Raw genomic sequence first — 16,079 nt, forward strand, 5'->3', positions numbered from 1 at the left:
GGTCGTGCAGGTGGAGGCCACTTGATGTGTCCCTTTCATGTCGATGTTTCTTGATGTTTCTCTCTCCCTCCCTCCCACTCTATCTGAACAAAAAATGGAAAAATGTCCTCAGGTGAGGATAAAAAAACAACAATAAGAATTACAGATAAAGGATTAGAGCCAATAAATGTTTGGCAAATATTTATAAGAAAAATTAACTATTTCTTGTGTCAGTTTTCCAAAAACAAAATAAAAATGTTTTAAATACCACTTTAAAATGCAACCAGAAAATATTAAATATAGGAAACTCTTTTAAAGGCAATTCTGAAACATTGAGAGAAATTAAAGACCTAAATAAATGAGAAATTCTTGCCCTGGCTGGTTTGGCTCAGAGGTTAGAGCGTTGGCCTATGGACCAAAGAGTCTCTGTTTCAATTCTGGTCAAGGGCACGTACCTCAGTTGGGGTTTGTCCCTGCTCCTGGTTGAGGTCATGCCAGAGGCAGCCAGTGATGTGTCTCTCTCACATTGATGTTTCTCTCTCTGTCTCCCCCTTCCCCCACCTCTATCTGAAGATATTTGAAAAAATATCCTCAGGCGAGGATTAAAATAATAGTAAGAAATTTCCCATGTTCATGGGTGGACGGCTCAATATTATACAAATGTTGATTCTCTTCAAGTTAATTTATAGGTGTGTAGTGCATTCCCAATCAGCCACATTTGTGTGTGTATGTGTGTGTGTGTGTGTATACATACATATACATTTAATTTGACAAATTGATTCACAAATGTAACTGGAAATGCAAAGACCCAGAAGAACCAGATATTCTTATAGAAGAATAAGGTTGAGGATTTGTAATAAGTTACCAAGATTTCTTAGAGAACGATAGTAATTAAGGTAGTATGATATTGTCAGGATAAACAAACAAGATCAGTGAAACAAAAATAGGGAGTTCATAACCAGTCCCATACTATTGGAACACTTGGTTTAGGACAAAGATAGCACTGCATATCAGTAGGAAAAGGATGATCTAAAGAAAAAGGTAAAGTACTGGTCGACCTGATATAATTAAGGTAAAAACTAAAGCTGTACCTTTATCTCATACCATATAGAAAAACCAGTTTCATGTGTATTGTAGATGTAGATATGAAGGCAAAGCAATGAAGCTCCTAGAAGACCATATAAAGAATATTTTTATAAAAAGATCTTGGGATAGGGGAAAATTTCTTCAACAGAACACAAAATTGCCCAAAAATGAAGTGAAAATTTCATATAAATGGGGCTACATTAAAGACACTGTTCATTAAAAAAAAAAAAATTTGAAAAGAAAAATATATTGAAAAGGCAAGTCACAGAAGAAAAGACATTTATGATACTCATAACCAGTAAAGTGCTCAGATTTAGAATATATAAAGACCACCTGTATATCAATGAGAAAAAGATGGACAATCCAATAGAAAAATGGGCGAGAGATTTAAACTTTACAGAAGAGATTGGCTAAGGGATCAATAAACATTGACAAGATGCTCAACCTCAGTAATCAAAAAAAACACAAAATCACAATGAAATACCATTTCATACACTGTTGATAGGAATATAAATCGGTACACTGATACTGAAAAACATGTCAGTGTTTACTAAAATGAATATTAACATAATTCATTACCCAGCAGGTCCAGTCCTATGTATTCCTAATAGGAACACATGCACATATGCATCAGGAGACAAGAGCAAAAAAGTTTATAGCCGTACTGTTTGTATGGGCTCCAAACTGAGAGCAGTCTTCCTATCGACAGTAGAATATATTTCAGGTATATTTATACAATGGAATACTTTATAGCAATGAAAATGAACAAAAGATACATTCCACAACATGGATGAATTTCACTGTTATACAGAGCAGAAAGTCACACACAAATATATATGTAGAATGATGGCTGTTTCTGGGAAGGTCAGAACAGGCACAAACTGTGATGTTAGTGTTAGGGTAGTGATTGGTCACCTTTGTGGAGGAAAGAAAAGGTAATGGGAACAAGGGGGACTTTGAGGTGCTGGCAGTGCTTTTTCTTCACCTGAGTGGTGGGTACATGGGTGTTGGTATGTGATAACTCATTGAGCACCCAATTTATATTTTGTGAACTGTTAGACTTCAAATACAATCAACTTGAGGAAAGAGTGAGAGAACCAGGTGGGAGGGGAATCAGTGGAGACAGCAAGTGTAGCAGTGTTTCTGAGGTACAGTTGTTAGAAAAGGGAGAGAAATGGGGTGTTAGCTGGAGCAATTGTACAATCAAGGGAGACGTTTTCCTTTTCTGTTTTTAGATGGTATGTGTTATAGTATGGTTGTATGTTGATGGGAATGATCCCCTTGAGGGGAAATATGACGGGGGACTATTCTAGCAAGAGCATTAACCTTAAGTAGGTGAGACTAAATGGAGTTCGCTTGAAACAGGAACAGGGAAAGTGCAGGCTTGTGTAGCCGGTTACTTCTGGTTTTATTTTATTTTATTTTCTGTTTTAGTGTGTATGCTCTATTAGATTATGATGAAGTTGCATTTTAAAAAATGCTGTGATTGTGGTTGACAATTTCTCTAACTCATTCTGATAGTTTATTTTTCAAGGCTGCATCATTGGATGCATTTAAGACAATTCTGGTATTTTTTTTTAAACACTGTGTTTGCTGTATCTTTATCAACCCTCACCTTATCCCGGTTTTGATAGAGGCTATTTTTCTATTTATCATCAGATAGAGTGGGAGGGAGGGAGGGTGGAAGGGAGGAGGGAGAGGGGAAAGGAGAGGGAGAGAGAGAGAAAGAAACACCAATGTGATAGAGCCACATCACCTGGATGCCTCCTGCACAACCAACCAGGGCCGGGGACAAACTGCAACTGAGCTACATGCCCTTGACCAGAATCGAACCCACGACTCATTGGTCTCCGGGCCAACGCTCTAACACAGTGGTTCTCAACCTTCCTAATGCCGCGACCCTTTAATACAGTTCCTCATGTTGTGGTGACCCCCACCCATCAAATTATTTTCATAGTTACTTTATAACTGTAATTTTGCTATTGTTATGTCTTAGGCAACCCCTGTGAAAGGGTCATTTGACCCACAGGTTGAGAACCACTGCTCTAACCACTGAACAAAACCGGCCAGGGCAATAGTGCTATACTACTTTTAGTCTGTTGAACATTTTTCTGGTATGTCTGTTTGTTTTCTTTTTCCTATTTCTTTACTTTCAACCATCTCTATATGATTTTGTTTTAGGTGTATTTCTACTAAATGGCTGGATTTTATATTTTTAATTCAATCTAATCTTTCTTTAAATGGGTTGAGTTTGATGTATCTATAATTATGACTATTGATATATTTATAGTTTTTTTAAGTTGAACCATATGAAATTGATACCATTTTTGACCTATCAAAATGACAGTTTAATAAAATTCAACCTAATAAATCTTGTTTTCTGTTTACCATCTTTTTCATTTTCAGTTTTGCTAATTGATCCAGTTTCAGCTAATAAACTTTTTAGTATTTGTGTTTTTCTCTCTTGGTGTGCAGCCTAGATTTATCTTCAGCTACATGCTCAATGCGCATAGCATACTTTTGATCTGAGCGTGCGTAATCTTCAATTCTAGGACAGTTCTAGCAATAATCTCAGCTATTGCTGTATCTTCCCTCTGATCTAGTCATCTGTAACTACTCATGTGTGTATACTAGAGCTTCTTGATTCATACTGTTATTTTTTTCTTCCTTTTTGAATTGTACCTAGATGAATTTCTCATTAATATCTTGATAGTGGTAAAGTCCAGGTCTGGCTCTGCCGTTTACTGGCTGTGTGGCTTTGAACAAGTTTCTTTACTTCTCTATACCTCATGATTCTTATCTGTACAATAAGGAAAATAACAAGGGTTGCTGTGACGATTTGTAGTGCTTCGAACATTTCCTGGCACCTAGGATAGAGGCCTCTGTTCAGGAGTAAGTTGTAGGTCACAGGCAATTCTCAGGAAAAAACTCCAAGCATGCTTTTCCACCTCCATTATTTTTTACTAATCAACTGTCGGATTTCTGAAGTGTATTCATAATGAAATGTTAAATGAGAAATGTCACTTTAATACTTAACTATGCCTATATTAAAGCTGGACAAAGCTGGCCAGCAGATACTTTTTCAGACCAATTCCCAGAGGTGGAAGGATAAGTAGTGTGGGACAGCACCTAGAGTGCACCTTTTTCACCCCCTTTTCAGAATCCAGAAAAGCCCTGCTTATTCTCAGCCCTGGGCTGGACGGGTGATGTAGCTGGCCATGTCCAGATCATCCTGTGCTTGCCAAGGACCTTCATTGCACATTTCCTGGAGGAGACTGGAGAAAAGAATAACATTGTTTCGGTGTCAGGAAGCATTAAGTAGAAATAACAATCAAAGAATAACTTTTGTAATGTGTGATATTAGGGAAGCAAGTTTAAGATAAATCCCAACTCACTTATTATGGCAATTTTATTCTATATAATTAATCTTAGATGCTTACGAAGTAATAACAATACCATTTATTTAGTGTTTATTATGTTCCAGGCATTATACACATGATCATATATTTTTATTTTTAATTGTTTTTTGCATTTATCTTGAGATAGAGGGACAGGGAGAGAGGGAGGAAGAGAGAGAGAGAGACATCGATGTGAGAGACACCTCGAGTGGTTGCCACCCACACGACCCCAACTGGGGCCGGGGACAAACTGCAAATGAGGTATGTGCCCTTAGCAGGAACCAAACCCGGGCCTCTCTGGTTCACGAGACAATGCTCTAACCCCTGAGCCAAACCGATCAGGGCCACCTGATCATATTTAAACAATAATAGTGTACCCAGTTTACTGGGGAAACTCAGACTTTGGGAGATTAAATGATTTGTGCCAAGGATGGTTAATAAGCAACCCAAGTGAAATTTGTCAGCGACAAAACATGTAATCTCAATCAATGTGCTTTACTACTACTTTTTTGGTTAGATCTTTATTGATCTTGCCTGAATGAGTGAACACAGGAGAAAAGATGTAACATTGCCAAACACTGCCAGGCAGGTACCCAGACATCTTAAGAAATATAGACTTGGAGAGATTTCCAGTCAAGATGGTGGTGTAGGTAAACGCGGTATTGCATCCTCCCACAACCACATCAAAGTGACAACTAAACTACAGAACAACCCTCATTCAAAACCGCCTGAAATCAAACTGAATGGAAGTCCTACAACTATGGAATTAAAGAAGCAGCCACATTGAGACTGGTAGGAGGGGCAGAGGTGGACCGGCTAGTCCCACATCCACGTGTGGCACATAAAAATCAAGAGGATACGTCGGCTGGGACGGTCATCTCTGAGGACTGAGAGGTCCCCATCCCACACCAGGCGCCCCGCTCAGGGTTTCAGTGCCAGGAAGAGAAGCCCCCATAACTTCTGGGTGGAAAAACCAGTGGGAACTGAGGCTCAGGGAGGCTGAGGCTGATGGAGCCCCAGGTGGCTCCTTAAAGGGCCCGTGCATGGACTTACTCAGACCTGTTCCCTCTAAGCTTGGAGGGGAGGCAGCTTGAGGGGCACCAAAGACATACAGGGAAGAACTGAGCTGTTTGACATGGAGTGAGGGCTGGAGAGGGGGATTTCTCCGGGACAAAGGTGCTATCAGAGGCCTTTGTTCCTTTGGTGAGCCCTGCCCTGGGGCGGCAGACAGTCACCATATGTGGGAGTCCAGCAACCTGGCTCACACTGGTAGCTCCGCCCTGGTGATTCACTGAGACCCCACCCCACCCAACTTTCAGGCCCACCCAAGTTGTTGCTAGTTGCTTAACCATAGGATTGGCCTGTCTTGGATCCTGCTTCAGTTTTCCTAAATTCTTTCAAACAAGCAGCATCTGGTCTCAGCTAGCCCCATACCTCTCGTTAAGTAATACAGAGAAAGAAACATAGGGAGGCAGCCATACTGAGGAGACAAAGAGACAGGTCCCAAATGAAAGAACAGAAAACAATCTCCCGGAAAAGAACTAAGTGAAATGGAGATAAGCAACCTAACAGAGGCTGAGTTCAAAATACTGCTTATAAGGATGCTCAGTGAACTTAGTGAGAACCTCAATGAACTTAGTGAAAACCTCAACAAACTTAGTGAGGGCCTCAAGAGCTTAAAAAAGGACCAGTCAGAAATGAAGGATGCACAGTCAGAAATGAAGGAGGCACCAACTGAAATAAAGAATAATTTACACAGATTCAATAGTAGAGTAGGTAAAGCCAAGAAGCAAACCATCAATTTGGAATATAAGGAAGCAAAAAATACCCAATCAGAACAGCAAAAAGAAAAAAGAATCCAAAATAATGAGGATAGTGTAAGGAGCCTCTGGGACAACTTCAAGCATGCCAACATTCACATCTTGGGGGTGCCAGAAGGAGAAGAGAGAGAACAAGAAATCGAAAACCTATTTGAAATAATAATGGTAGAAAACTTTCCTAACTTGGTGAAGGAAACAGACATACAAGTCCAGGAAGCACAGAGAGTCCCAAACAAGATGAACCCCAAACCCCACACCAAGACACATCATCATCAAAATGCAAAAGTTCAAGACAGAGAGAATCTTAAAAGCAGCAAGAGAAAAGCAGTTAGTTACCTACAAGGGAGTTCCCATAAGGCTGTCAGCTGATTTCTCAAAAGAAACTTTGTAGGCCAGAAGGGAGTGACAAGAAATATTCAGAGTGATGAAAAGCAAGAACCTACAACCAAGATTACTCTATCCTGCAAAGCTGTCATTTAGAATCGATGGTCATATAAAGAGTTTCCCAGACAAGAAAAAGGTAAAGGAGTTAATCACCATCAAACCATTATATGAAATGTTGAAGGGTCTTTTTAAAGAAAAGATGAAATATATGAACAAACAAAATGGCAATGAATACGACAAAGTAATCTACAAACAAACTGAACAGGCAGAACAGAAACATAGATACAAAGAACATTTTGTTGGTTGCCAGATAGGAGGGGGGTTGGGGGAATGGGTGAAAAAGGTGAAGGGATTAAGAACAAATTGGTTGCTAGACTGACAAACCTCAAAAAGAAGGGGGTTGGGGGTGTGAAGAAATAAACCAAAGAACTTATTTACATAACCAATGGACACAGACAACAGTGTAGGAAAAGGCAGGAGGGGGCAGGAGTGGGGAGGAGAGGATCAATGGGGGAAAAATGAGGAACATCTGTAATACATTCAACAATAAAGATAAATATATAGAGAGACTTGGCCTTAGTAAATGGTAGGGACAAGCTCAATATGGTGGATGACAAAGAATACCTTGAAAATCATAGCTCAAAGGGACATGGAGTAGCAGATGTATTATATATGTGTATTTACTTCACTAAACCTGTTTCCTCATCTGTAAAATTGGGAATAATACCTCTGTCTTAAGTGTTGTTGTAAGGATAAAGTGAGATAATGCCATTTCAGGCTGTAGGATGGTTAAGATAAGTAGAATGGGACTTGAACAGTAGAAAAATAGAAAAAAATTTTTCAAAGGATTTCTGTTCTGCATTCCTGAATTGTTAGGTATTTATGTGGATTCTCTGGTAAGCCCAGTCTTGCTGAGATGAACACTCTCCTAAGCATATTTAATAATCTCTTTATTTCCTGAAACACCTATGACTCGCTCAGGCAGGGACTCAAGATAACTCTTAGAACGTATAGTGAATTTTATGCATTAGAGTTTATTCAGTAATCCGTTCATTCACACACACATAACAAGAGTGCTCATTATAGAGGTCATCTTTTAATTAGTGTTGTAGATAGGGGACAAATGAAACCACTTGTGTTTTGACTCATTGTTTAACACCCAGGGATTTACAGTCAACTCCAATTCCACTCCATTGTTTAACTCACTCCCATTAATAGCATCAGCCCACTATGGTAGTTTGAAAAATGTGCCCATCTCCCCTCATCCTTTCTCAGTCTGTGCTCTTGGCCAAAAAAAGGGGTGTGTGGGGGGGGTAAACTAAGGAAGAAGAAAACAGGAGATCCAGTGTGTAAGAGGAACAATAGAACCCCCAGGCAGTGGTGAAGGGCGAGCTCCCATGACAGCAGCATAGGCATGGAGGTAGCCAGCCCAATAAATTTCAGGAGAGGTTTCCTTAAGGATATTTCACTGATATTAATTATAGCTGGGAACATCTTAAGTGACTGTGTAGACAATCTGTAGAGAGTCTGGGTTTGATTTAGTGACAAATATATAGAAAACTAAGAAAAACGAAAGCTCAGAGTGAAGTGGAGGGTAATGCTGTGCAGTAAAGAAAAAGTATTCATAATATACAAATCAGCTATGAATAGCATTTTACCTAGTCCTAATATAAACATTAAGTAACAATATAGCCAAACTTACATACATTGGGAGACTAAAGGACCACAAATGTATGTGTTGGGTTAGGAGTAGGAATGAAATAAACCCTCCTGTAGTAAGGAGGGAATATGTAATATCTAGAACTATGGGAAAAAATCAGCAAGTAAAAATGCAGGTATAGTACTTAGAATTATGGAAGTAAATGTCAAGAGAAGTAGAAAAAAGAATTGCAAGTGGTTTGCTTTATGGGGAGGGGGAAATGGCAGAGGTGAGGGAACAGCCTTTCTTTGTTTTTTTATCCTTACCCAAGGATATTTTTGCATTTATCTTCAGATATATCGGGAGGGAGGGAGGGAGGGAGGGAGGAAGAGAGAGAGAGTGAAACATCGACATGAGAGACACATCCACTGGCTGCCTGCCACCCACACGACCCCAACTGGGGCCGGGGACAAACTGCAACTGAGGTACCTGCCCTTAGCAGGAACCAAACCTGGGTCTCTCTGGTCTGCGGGTCGACATTCTAACCATTGAGCAAAACTAGCCAGGGTTTTTTTGTTTTAAAAACATGTTTTGGATGGTTGCTTATTCTTTAAGCTATGTACATGTCCTTTGATCAAATAAAAACTAAATAGCCTGGCTGGTGTAGCTTAAGCTCACTGGTTGAGTGTCAATCCATTCACCAAGAGGTCACCGGTTCGATTCCTGATCAGGGCACATGCCCAGGTTGTGGGCCTGATCCCCGGTGGGGGGCATGCATGAGGCGGCCAGTAAGTGTTCTTTCTCATCGATGTTTCTAGATCTCTCTCCTTTCCTCTCTTTCTAAAATCAATAAAGAAAAAATATTAAAAAAAAAAAATGAAAAAACTAGTCCTGGCTAGTTTGGCTCAGCGGTTAGAGCATTGGCCCCGCAGACCAGAGAGTCCAGGGTTCGGTCCCCGCTAAGGGCATGTACCTTGGTTGCAGTTTGCCCCCAGCCCCAGTTGGGGTCGTGTGGGTGGCAACCACTTGATGTGTCTCTCACATCGATATTTCTCTCTCTCTCCCCCCCCCCCAACTCTATCTGAAGATAAATGCAAAAATTACCAAACAAACAAAAAACTAAATAAAGTTGCTCAGGTAATTCTCATATCTACAGACATCCTACCAACCAGGAGACTCACTACCCTAATCTAGTACTTCTCAAACTCAAATTTATTAGGGTAGGAGAAGAGGGAGAGAGAAGAGGGGTGGTATCTACCTTTCTAGTTCCTCAGACCAGAAAGAGAGCTTCTCTTGGGGCTCTTTGTGCATCCATGCACATTTTTAGTTAAGGGGCTGCCATTGAGTGCAGGCTAGCTAATGCCAGAGGGAGAAAAATGGAAAATTCACCACTGGTTTGGTGGAACTTCGAATTCTGTTACCATTTGCATTTCAGAGCCCCCTCAAGTGGCTGCTCCTTGCATTGGATTTATAGTTTCACTCCCTGGGAGAGGCAGAGTGGAGTTCACTTAATCACCTTACCTGGTACCAGAAAATACACTCATTTAAAGTGCACATTTCAATGATTTGCAATAAATTTGCAGTTATGCAAACATTACCACTTTTAGAAAAATTCCATCGCCCCACAAAGATCTGTAGTGTACATTTGTAGCCACTCATTTCCACTCGCAGCCCCAGGATTTACTTAGCACTGTTGAATTCTATCTGTATAGATTTGCCTTTTCTGGACATTTCATATCAATGGAATCATAAATATGTAGTCTTTATGTTTGGATTCTTTCATTGAGCATAATGCATCTGGGATTCATCCATGTTATAGCATGTATTCCTGTTCCTTTCTATTGCCCAGTGTTACTCAGTTGTATGGCTCTACCACATTTATTTTTTGGCTATTACGAATAATGTTAAGAACATTTGTGTACAGTGTTTGTGTGGATATTTTGTGTTTTTTTTTTAAATCCTTGCTTAGAGAGATGAGGTGGGGACGGTGGGGAAGAGAGAAAAAGGGAAATATTGATTGGTTACCCTCCATATGAACTCTGTTTGGGGGGTCAAACCCACAACTCAGGTATGTGCCCTGACCAGAAATGGAACCGGTAACCTTTTGGTGCACCAGACAGCACTCCAACCAACTGAGTCTCTCTGACCAGGCTGGGTATATGTTTTCATTTTTCTTGGGTAGATTCCTAATTGCTGGGTCATATAGTAACTATTTTAACTATGTAAGAAATTGCCAAGTTTTTTCCCAAAGTGATCGCACCATTTACATTCCCATCAGCAATTTATTAGTGTTCTAGTTTCTACACATCCTCACCAATATTTCTTTTTGACTATCTTTTTTATTATAGCCATTCCTACTGAGTGTGAAGTGGTCTTTCATTGTGATTTTAACTTGCATTCCCCTAATGAGTAAATGATTTTGAGGATCTTTTCATGAACTTACATTTTTATATTTTCGAAATGCCTCTTTAAATCTTTTGCCCACATTTAATTGGATTATTTGTCTTTCTGTTACTGAGTTGTAACAGTTCTTTATGTATTCTAAATACAAATCTTTTGTTAGATAAATGATTTCCAAATATTTTCTCCTAGTTTGTTCCTTGTATTTTTATTTCCTTAATGGTACCTTTTGAAGCACAACATTTTAAAATTTTGATAAAGTCAAATTTATCAGTTCTTTTATGAATTGTGTTTTTAATGGCATACCAAACTTAATGGTGCAAGACTGAAAGCTTTCCTCCTGAGATCAGAAACAAGGAAAGGGTGTCTGCTCTCTACTTCTGTTCCACATTGTACTTGAAGGCTGTCCAATATGCAGAAGTATATACTGGGTGCAGAAAGGGAGCCCCAAGAGTAGCCCTCACTTTCTGGTCTCAGGAGCAAGAAAGGGATCTCTTAATAATTAAGAGTGGAGAAATCCCTATTTATTCCTCTTCCTCACTCCCTGCTTTCTTTCTGCTCTCTGTTTTTCCAGCCCCTAGCCAATATTGCCAAGGCAGCACAGCTATGGGAGCAGTAGCCAGGCAAGCAACTAAAATCTGCTCTCTAACCAGAGGATCTCTGTCTCCAGAGCCCGGGCAGAATCCCCATGGCTTGTCTTTTTCTGTCTCCTCTGCTTGACCAAGAACACAGACACAGTCATAGGAAGTGTGCAGCAGAGTAAGGAAATTAAAGCCTCAGTGTTCTAGCTGTGCTGGAACGCGTAACATGAAAGATGTCAATTCTCCCCCAACAGATACACAGATTTAATGCAATTCCATTAAAAATCCCAACAAGGGATTTAAAATTTTATATGGCAAAGCAGAGGAAATAGAGTAGCTAAAATAATTTTGAAGAAGAATAAACTTTGAAGACATACAGCACCCAATTTAAAGACTTATTATAAAACTACAGTAATCAAGACAATGTGGTATAGGCAGAGAGAAAGAAATCAGATTAGTGGAACAGAAAAAGAAAGTTCAGAAATAGACCCACACAAATATGGCTACTTGATTTTTGACAAGATACAAAAGCTATTCAATAGAGAAAAGATTCTCTTGTCAACAAATGGTGCTGGAACAATGGGATACTCAAATGCAAAAACATTAATCTAGGCCTAAATCTCATGTGTTACATGAAAATTAACTCTAATTTCATCATAGATATAAATCTAAAACCTAAAAGTTTATAATTTTAAGGGAAAATATTCAGGAGCTGGCATTAGGCAGAGAGTATTCAGACATGACACCAAAAGCCTGATTTCATTAAAAAAGAAATAAAACAACCAAAATGGATCATTTGAATTACACTAGATTTTACAGCTTTCACTCTGCTTAAAGCATTGTTTAAAAAAAAGACATGACAATCTACAGACTGGGAGAAAATATTTGAAAACCATAGTTTCAATAAAGGACTCGTACCTAGAATAAAGAACTCTCAAAACACACACCCCAATTTTTTTAAAAAGTTGAATGCAGTAAAATGTCGATGAACTTGACACTTCACCCAAGATGCTATTTGGATGGCAAATATGCACATGAAAAGACAGCCATTGGGGAAATACCAATTAAAACCATAATAAGATACCATTTTATGCCTATTTAAAGAGCTAAAATAAAAATTACTGACAGTATTAAGTGCTGACAAAGATGCATTTGGAATTCATACATTCCTGGTGGGCACAGAGGAAGCCTCTTGCAGTGAGGGTAACCATCTGTTTGTTTACCTCAGTGCTGACTACTTGTTGCACTCACTTTGTGGAAATTCATTCAGTACATACTATGACTTGTCAGCTTTCATATATATATATATATATATATATATATATATATATATATATATATATTTATTTATTTATTATTTATTTATTTATTTATTTATTTATTTCAATAAAAAGTTAAGATTCTTTCCTCTCTTTCTAACCCATAACGCTATACATAACTTAAAAAAAGTAGTACAACCTTACATTGGCTAATTTTCATTCATGACTCAGTTGGGACAGGGTGGGTGAAAGCTGCTTTATAACACTTCCTGTGTCCTTCCTACTCATCCTCAGCTCTGTGTCCCCCACCCTCTAGGGACCCCTCACTCTTACCTCCACAAGGACAGGCGGTCCCTCCATGGGAAAAGCTTAGCTAGATGCTGAAAGGATCTTTGGTTCTTCTCAAGTGCTTTGTGGCTTTCCCAGGTTGAGGAGAGTATATATGTTTATCTGTTCTGAGATCTGTTATGCTTTTACATAAACATGGGGATGTTTTCTCTCTCCATTTTCTATTTTGTTTTGAGAGACTATTTATGAATTTGTTGTGTTCTCTAAACGATTAAATTTAACTGTTTGATTTAAGAAATTATTTTCTCTTTTATTAGAACCCTAATATTTGTATTGCTTCTTTGGTTCTTCCATCCTATTGTAAACAATTTCCATTTTAGTCTTCTTTATTTCTAGCGTTCTTACCTCCTTTCCATACAATTTCAGAATTTAATTCTTTAACATATTATCCAAGAAATAACTCTGGCTTATCATGTCTCTTATGCAGAACCTGCTGTGTCAGATTTTTCTGTTTTCTTCCTTTCCACTTCCAAACCTTGCACATGGCTAATGATGCTGTTTATATGCTGTGCATTTGCCCATCATCTTTTATGTTTCATTTAGTTTTGTTCTTCTTGTTGTTTTGGTAAGCTAGCAGCTTTGTAGTCGCCTTGGCTATTTTCTGTTTCCCAATTCTCTTATAATAACAAGTAGGATAAATTTGGGAAAAAGAGATCATATATGACTTAATACGATCAGTTAAATAATACCAGAAACTTTTTCTGAGCTTTTTTTACCCATATACAGGCCATTCCTGACTTCAAAGTCCTGTTCAAGTAGACTATGAGTCAGGCTTTCAGGATGTGTCTTCCCATAAAAATATGAGTGTCTTGCCCTCGCCAGTTTGCTCAGTGGTTAGAATGTCGGCCCGCGGACTGGGGAGTCCTGGGTTCGGTTCCCGCTAAGGGCACATACCTTGGTTGCAGTTTGTCCCTGGCTCCGGTGGGGTCATGTGGTGGCAACCACTCCATGTGGCTCTCTCACATCGATGATTCTTTCTCTCTCTTCCTCCCTCTCTCCTCCCCGCTCTACCTGAAGATAGGTGCAAAAATGTCCTCGGATGAGGATAAAAGAAAACATATATATATGAATGTCTTGGCTCTCACCTATGATGTACCTGAAGCATAGTACTAATGATCAATCGATCTATCACAAAAGAGTTTTAATGAGAAACTATTTTCAGAAGTATTATTTGGAATGCTAAGGACACATTATCCCATAGCCTATGCAACTAGTCTTTTGGCCTCACTTCTGCAGCCCAGATTTGGAGGCAGGGAGGTATAGTAGGGTGGCAGGCTGTGTGGTGGCCTTCAGTGGATCTTGGAATGATCATAGGAGGAGAGAGAAGTGGACTGTGATGTAGAAATGAGGTTATGGGTCTTTTGGGTCAATGAATAGATAGTGAGGTTACTAATAATAGGAGATGGAGACCAAACTCTGAAAAGAGGGTCTTGGGAATGGTAAAGAGGATGGGAGGAGCTAAAATGGAACTTAATGAAGAGGACAGGGGAAGCTATTTATTTCCCCTTGGAGAGAAGGGGGACCACTTTCATGGAGCCCCTATAGTAAACTCCCCTTCCTATTATTTTTTTTATTCAACCCCTTAACCTTTTCAACTTTTTTAACCTTCCATTTTCTTTTTCTTCCTGCTGCCAACCAGCAGCCGTAGGGTGGTGCTTTCAATAAGTATAGTTGTGGCAGCTTCTGAAGAGGGGTTTTGTTGATATTTTTCTCATTTCCTCCCCCCTTCTTCTCTTTCTTCACTCCCATTGACAGGTAATAACAGATGATATTGGAGAGACCACAGGGTTTGGGGAGGTTGCTATAGAGCAGGAAAAAGGGAGGAAAGAAAAGGCTGGAGTAACAGTTACAATTTGGTGGGTACCTAAGAAAGAGTTAGAGTGTTTATGTTCTAAAGCACATCCCTGATATCTGGTAACTTGCTACTGTTACTATACTGACCTGTTATCTAGTAGTTTCATCTAGCTAACAAGATTTAAAAAAGAGACCATGTTGCCTAAAACAAGGTGCTAGAAATATATAGTTAATACATCGATTCTGTGTGCATGTATTTTTAGTGTGTTTGGTCTTTCTGATGATTGCATTTCTAGGCACTGTCTTTACTAAACAAGATGCATGTTGATATTTCAGTATGGAGGAGGCAGCATTAAGAGCTTGGTCAGGAGAGCATGGACTGTGGAGTCCTCAGTCAGGCCCTGCCACTCCCTGGCTGTGCCTGTCCTCTGCTTCCAGCTGTGAAATATGGCTCCAAGTACCTCACAAAATTAGTAGAACACCTAAGTGCCTAGTGTACCATAGATAGTGAATATTAGTTCTCTTCTTTTATGAAAGGTATATTTTTGCTTAAATTATTAAATTGTGTAGATTCTAATGGTTATGATTTTTTTTTTGTCCAATTGGATTCTTGAGATAAATTTAGTTTTGGATTGATGGCATAGCCTTAGTGCATTCTGTATTAAACTGAATCAGCAGAAAACACTCATTAGGGAGAGATACCTGATTTTAAGAATACTATTGACCTCTTTAAAATAATTTAAATTTAAACAGATAACTTTAAATGGGTACTATTTATTAAGCATGCAACATTAACCAAAACTTAAATAAATGAAAAGTTACCAAGAATCCCACCACTATAGCAAACTGTTTGTATTATTCTGTTATCTGTTCTAGTCTGGATTCATTCATTGTGCTATCTTAACAGTCACTTTTTATAAAGGTATCTGCTTTGTCTCTAGGTGTAAAACAAAGGTGTATCCAGATAATCTTCCTACAACAAGTGTGGTGATTGTTTTCCACAATGAAGCTTGGAGCACGCTTCTGCGAACTGTCCATAGTGTCATTAATCGCTCACCAAGACACATGCTAGAAGAAATTGTTCTAGTAGATGATGCCAGTGAAAGAGGTAAATTTTAAATTGTAATGCCAATAATATGCTACACCTTTTGTCATTAAGGATTAAAACAACTAATTGCTATCACTTTTAACTGAGTAGCTATACAAACTTCTAATATATCCTAAAAATATTTGTGGCATTTGGACTCCTTCACATATGAAAAAAAAAAAAAGTACACACTGTGAAACTTAAAATACTACTTTAATTAGCTTTTAATTTGTATTTCATCTTAATTTTGTTTTAAAAAAGAAATAATGCTGTATAATATAAACATTTATGTAGAATAGTGAAT

At 38.8% G+C, this 16,079-nt stretch overlaps 1 protein-coding gene and 1 long non-coding RNA gene across 6 annotated transcripts in view; one reads left to right on the top strand and one right to left on the bottom strand.

The window, feature by feature from the left end:
• The window catches only part of GALNT1 (polypeptide N-acetylgalactosaminyltransferase 1), a 104,875-nt gene that overhangs the window by 53,889 nt on the left and 34,907 nt on the right, over positions 1 to 16,079 (top strand). For all 3 annotated transcript variants that reach the window (XM_036244436.1, XM_036244435.1, XM_036244437.1), the window contains one exon: positions 15,630 to 15,796. In XM_036244436.1, coding sequence (XP_036100329.1) covers positions 15,630 to 15,796 — 167 coding nt within the window. The remainder of the gene's footprint in view (positions 1 to 15,629; positions 15,797 to 16,079) is intronic.
• The window catches only part of LOC118618273, a 59,302-nt gene that overhangs the window by 6,909 nt on the left and 36,314 nt on the right, over positions 1 to 16,079 (bottom strand). The window contains exon 7 of one of the 3 annotated variants that reach the window (XR_004957032.1): positions 4,206 to 4,340. This is a non-coding gene — a long non-coding RNA (uncharacterized LOC118618273). Of the gene's footprint in view, positions 1 to 4,102; positions 4,341 to 16,079 lie in introns of all 3 variants that reach the window. The other 2 variants (XR_004957031.1, XR_004957033.1) reach the window with 2 other exon arrangements.

This window comes from Molossus molossus, unplaced genomic scaffold (genome assembly GCF_014108415.1).
Source record: "Molossus molossus isolate mMolMol1 unplaced genomic scaffold, mMolMol1.p scaffold_m16_p_6, whole genome shotgun sequence".
In the NCBI taxonomy this organism is placed as follows: domain Eukaryota; kingdom Metazoa; phylum Chordata; class Mammalia; order Chiroptera; family Molossidae; genus Molossus; species Molossus molossus.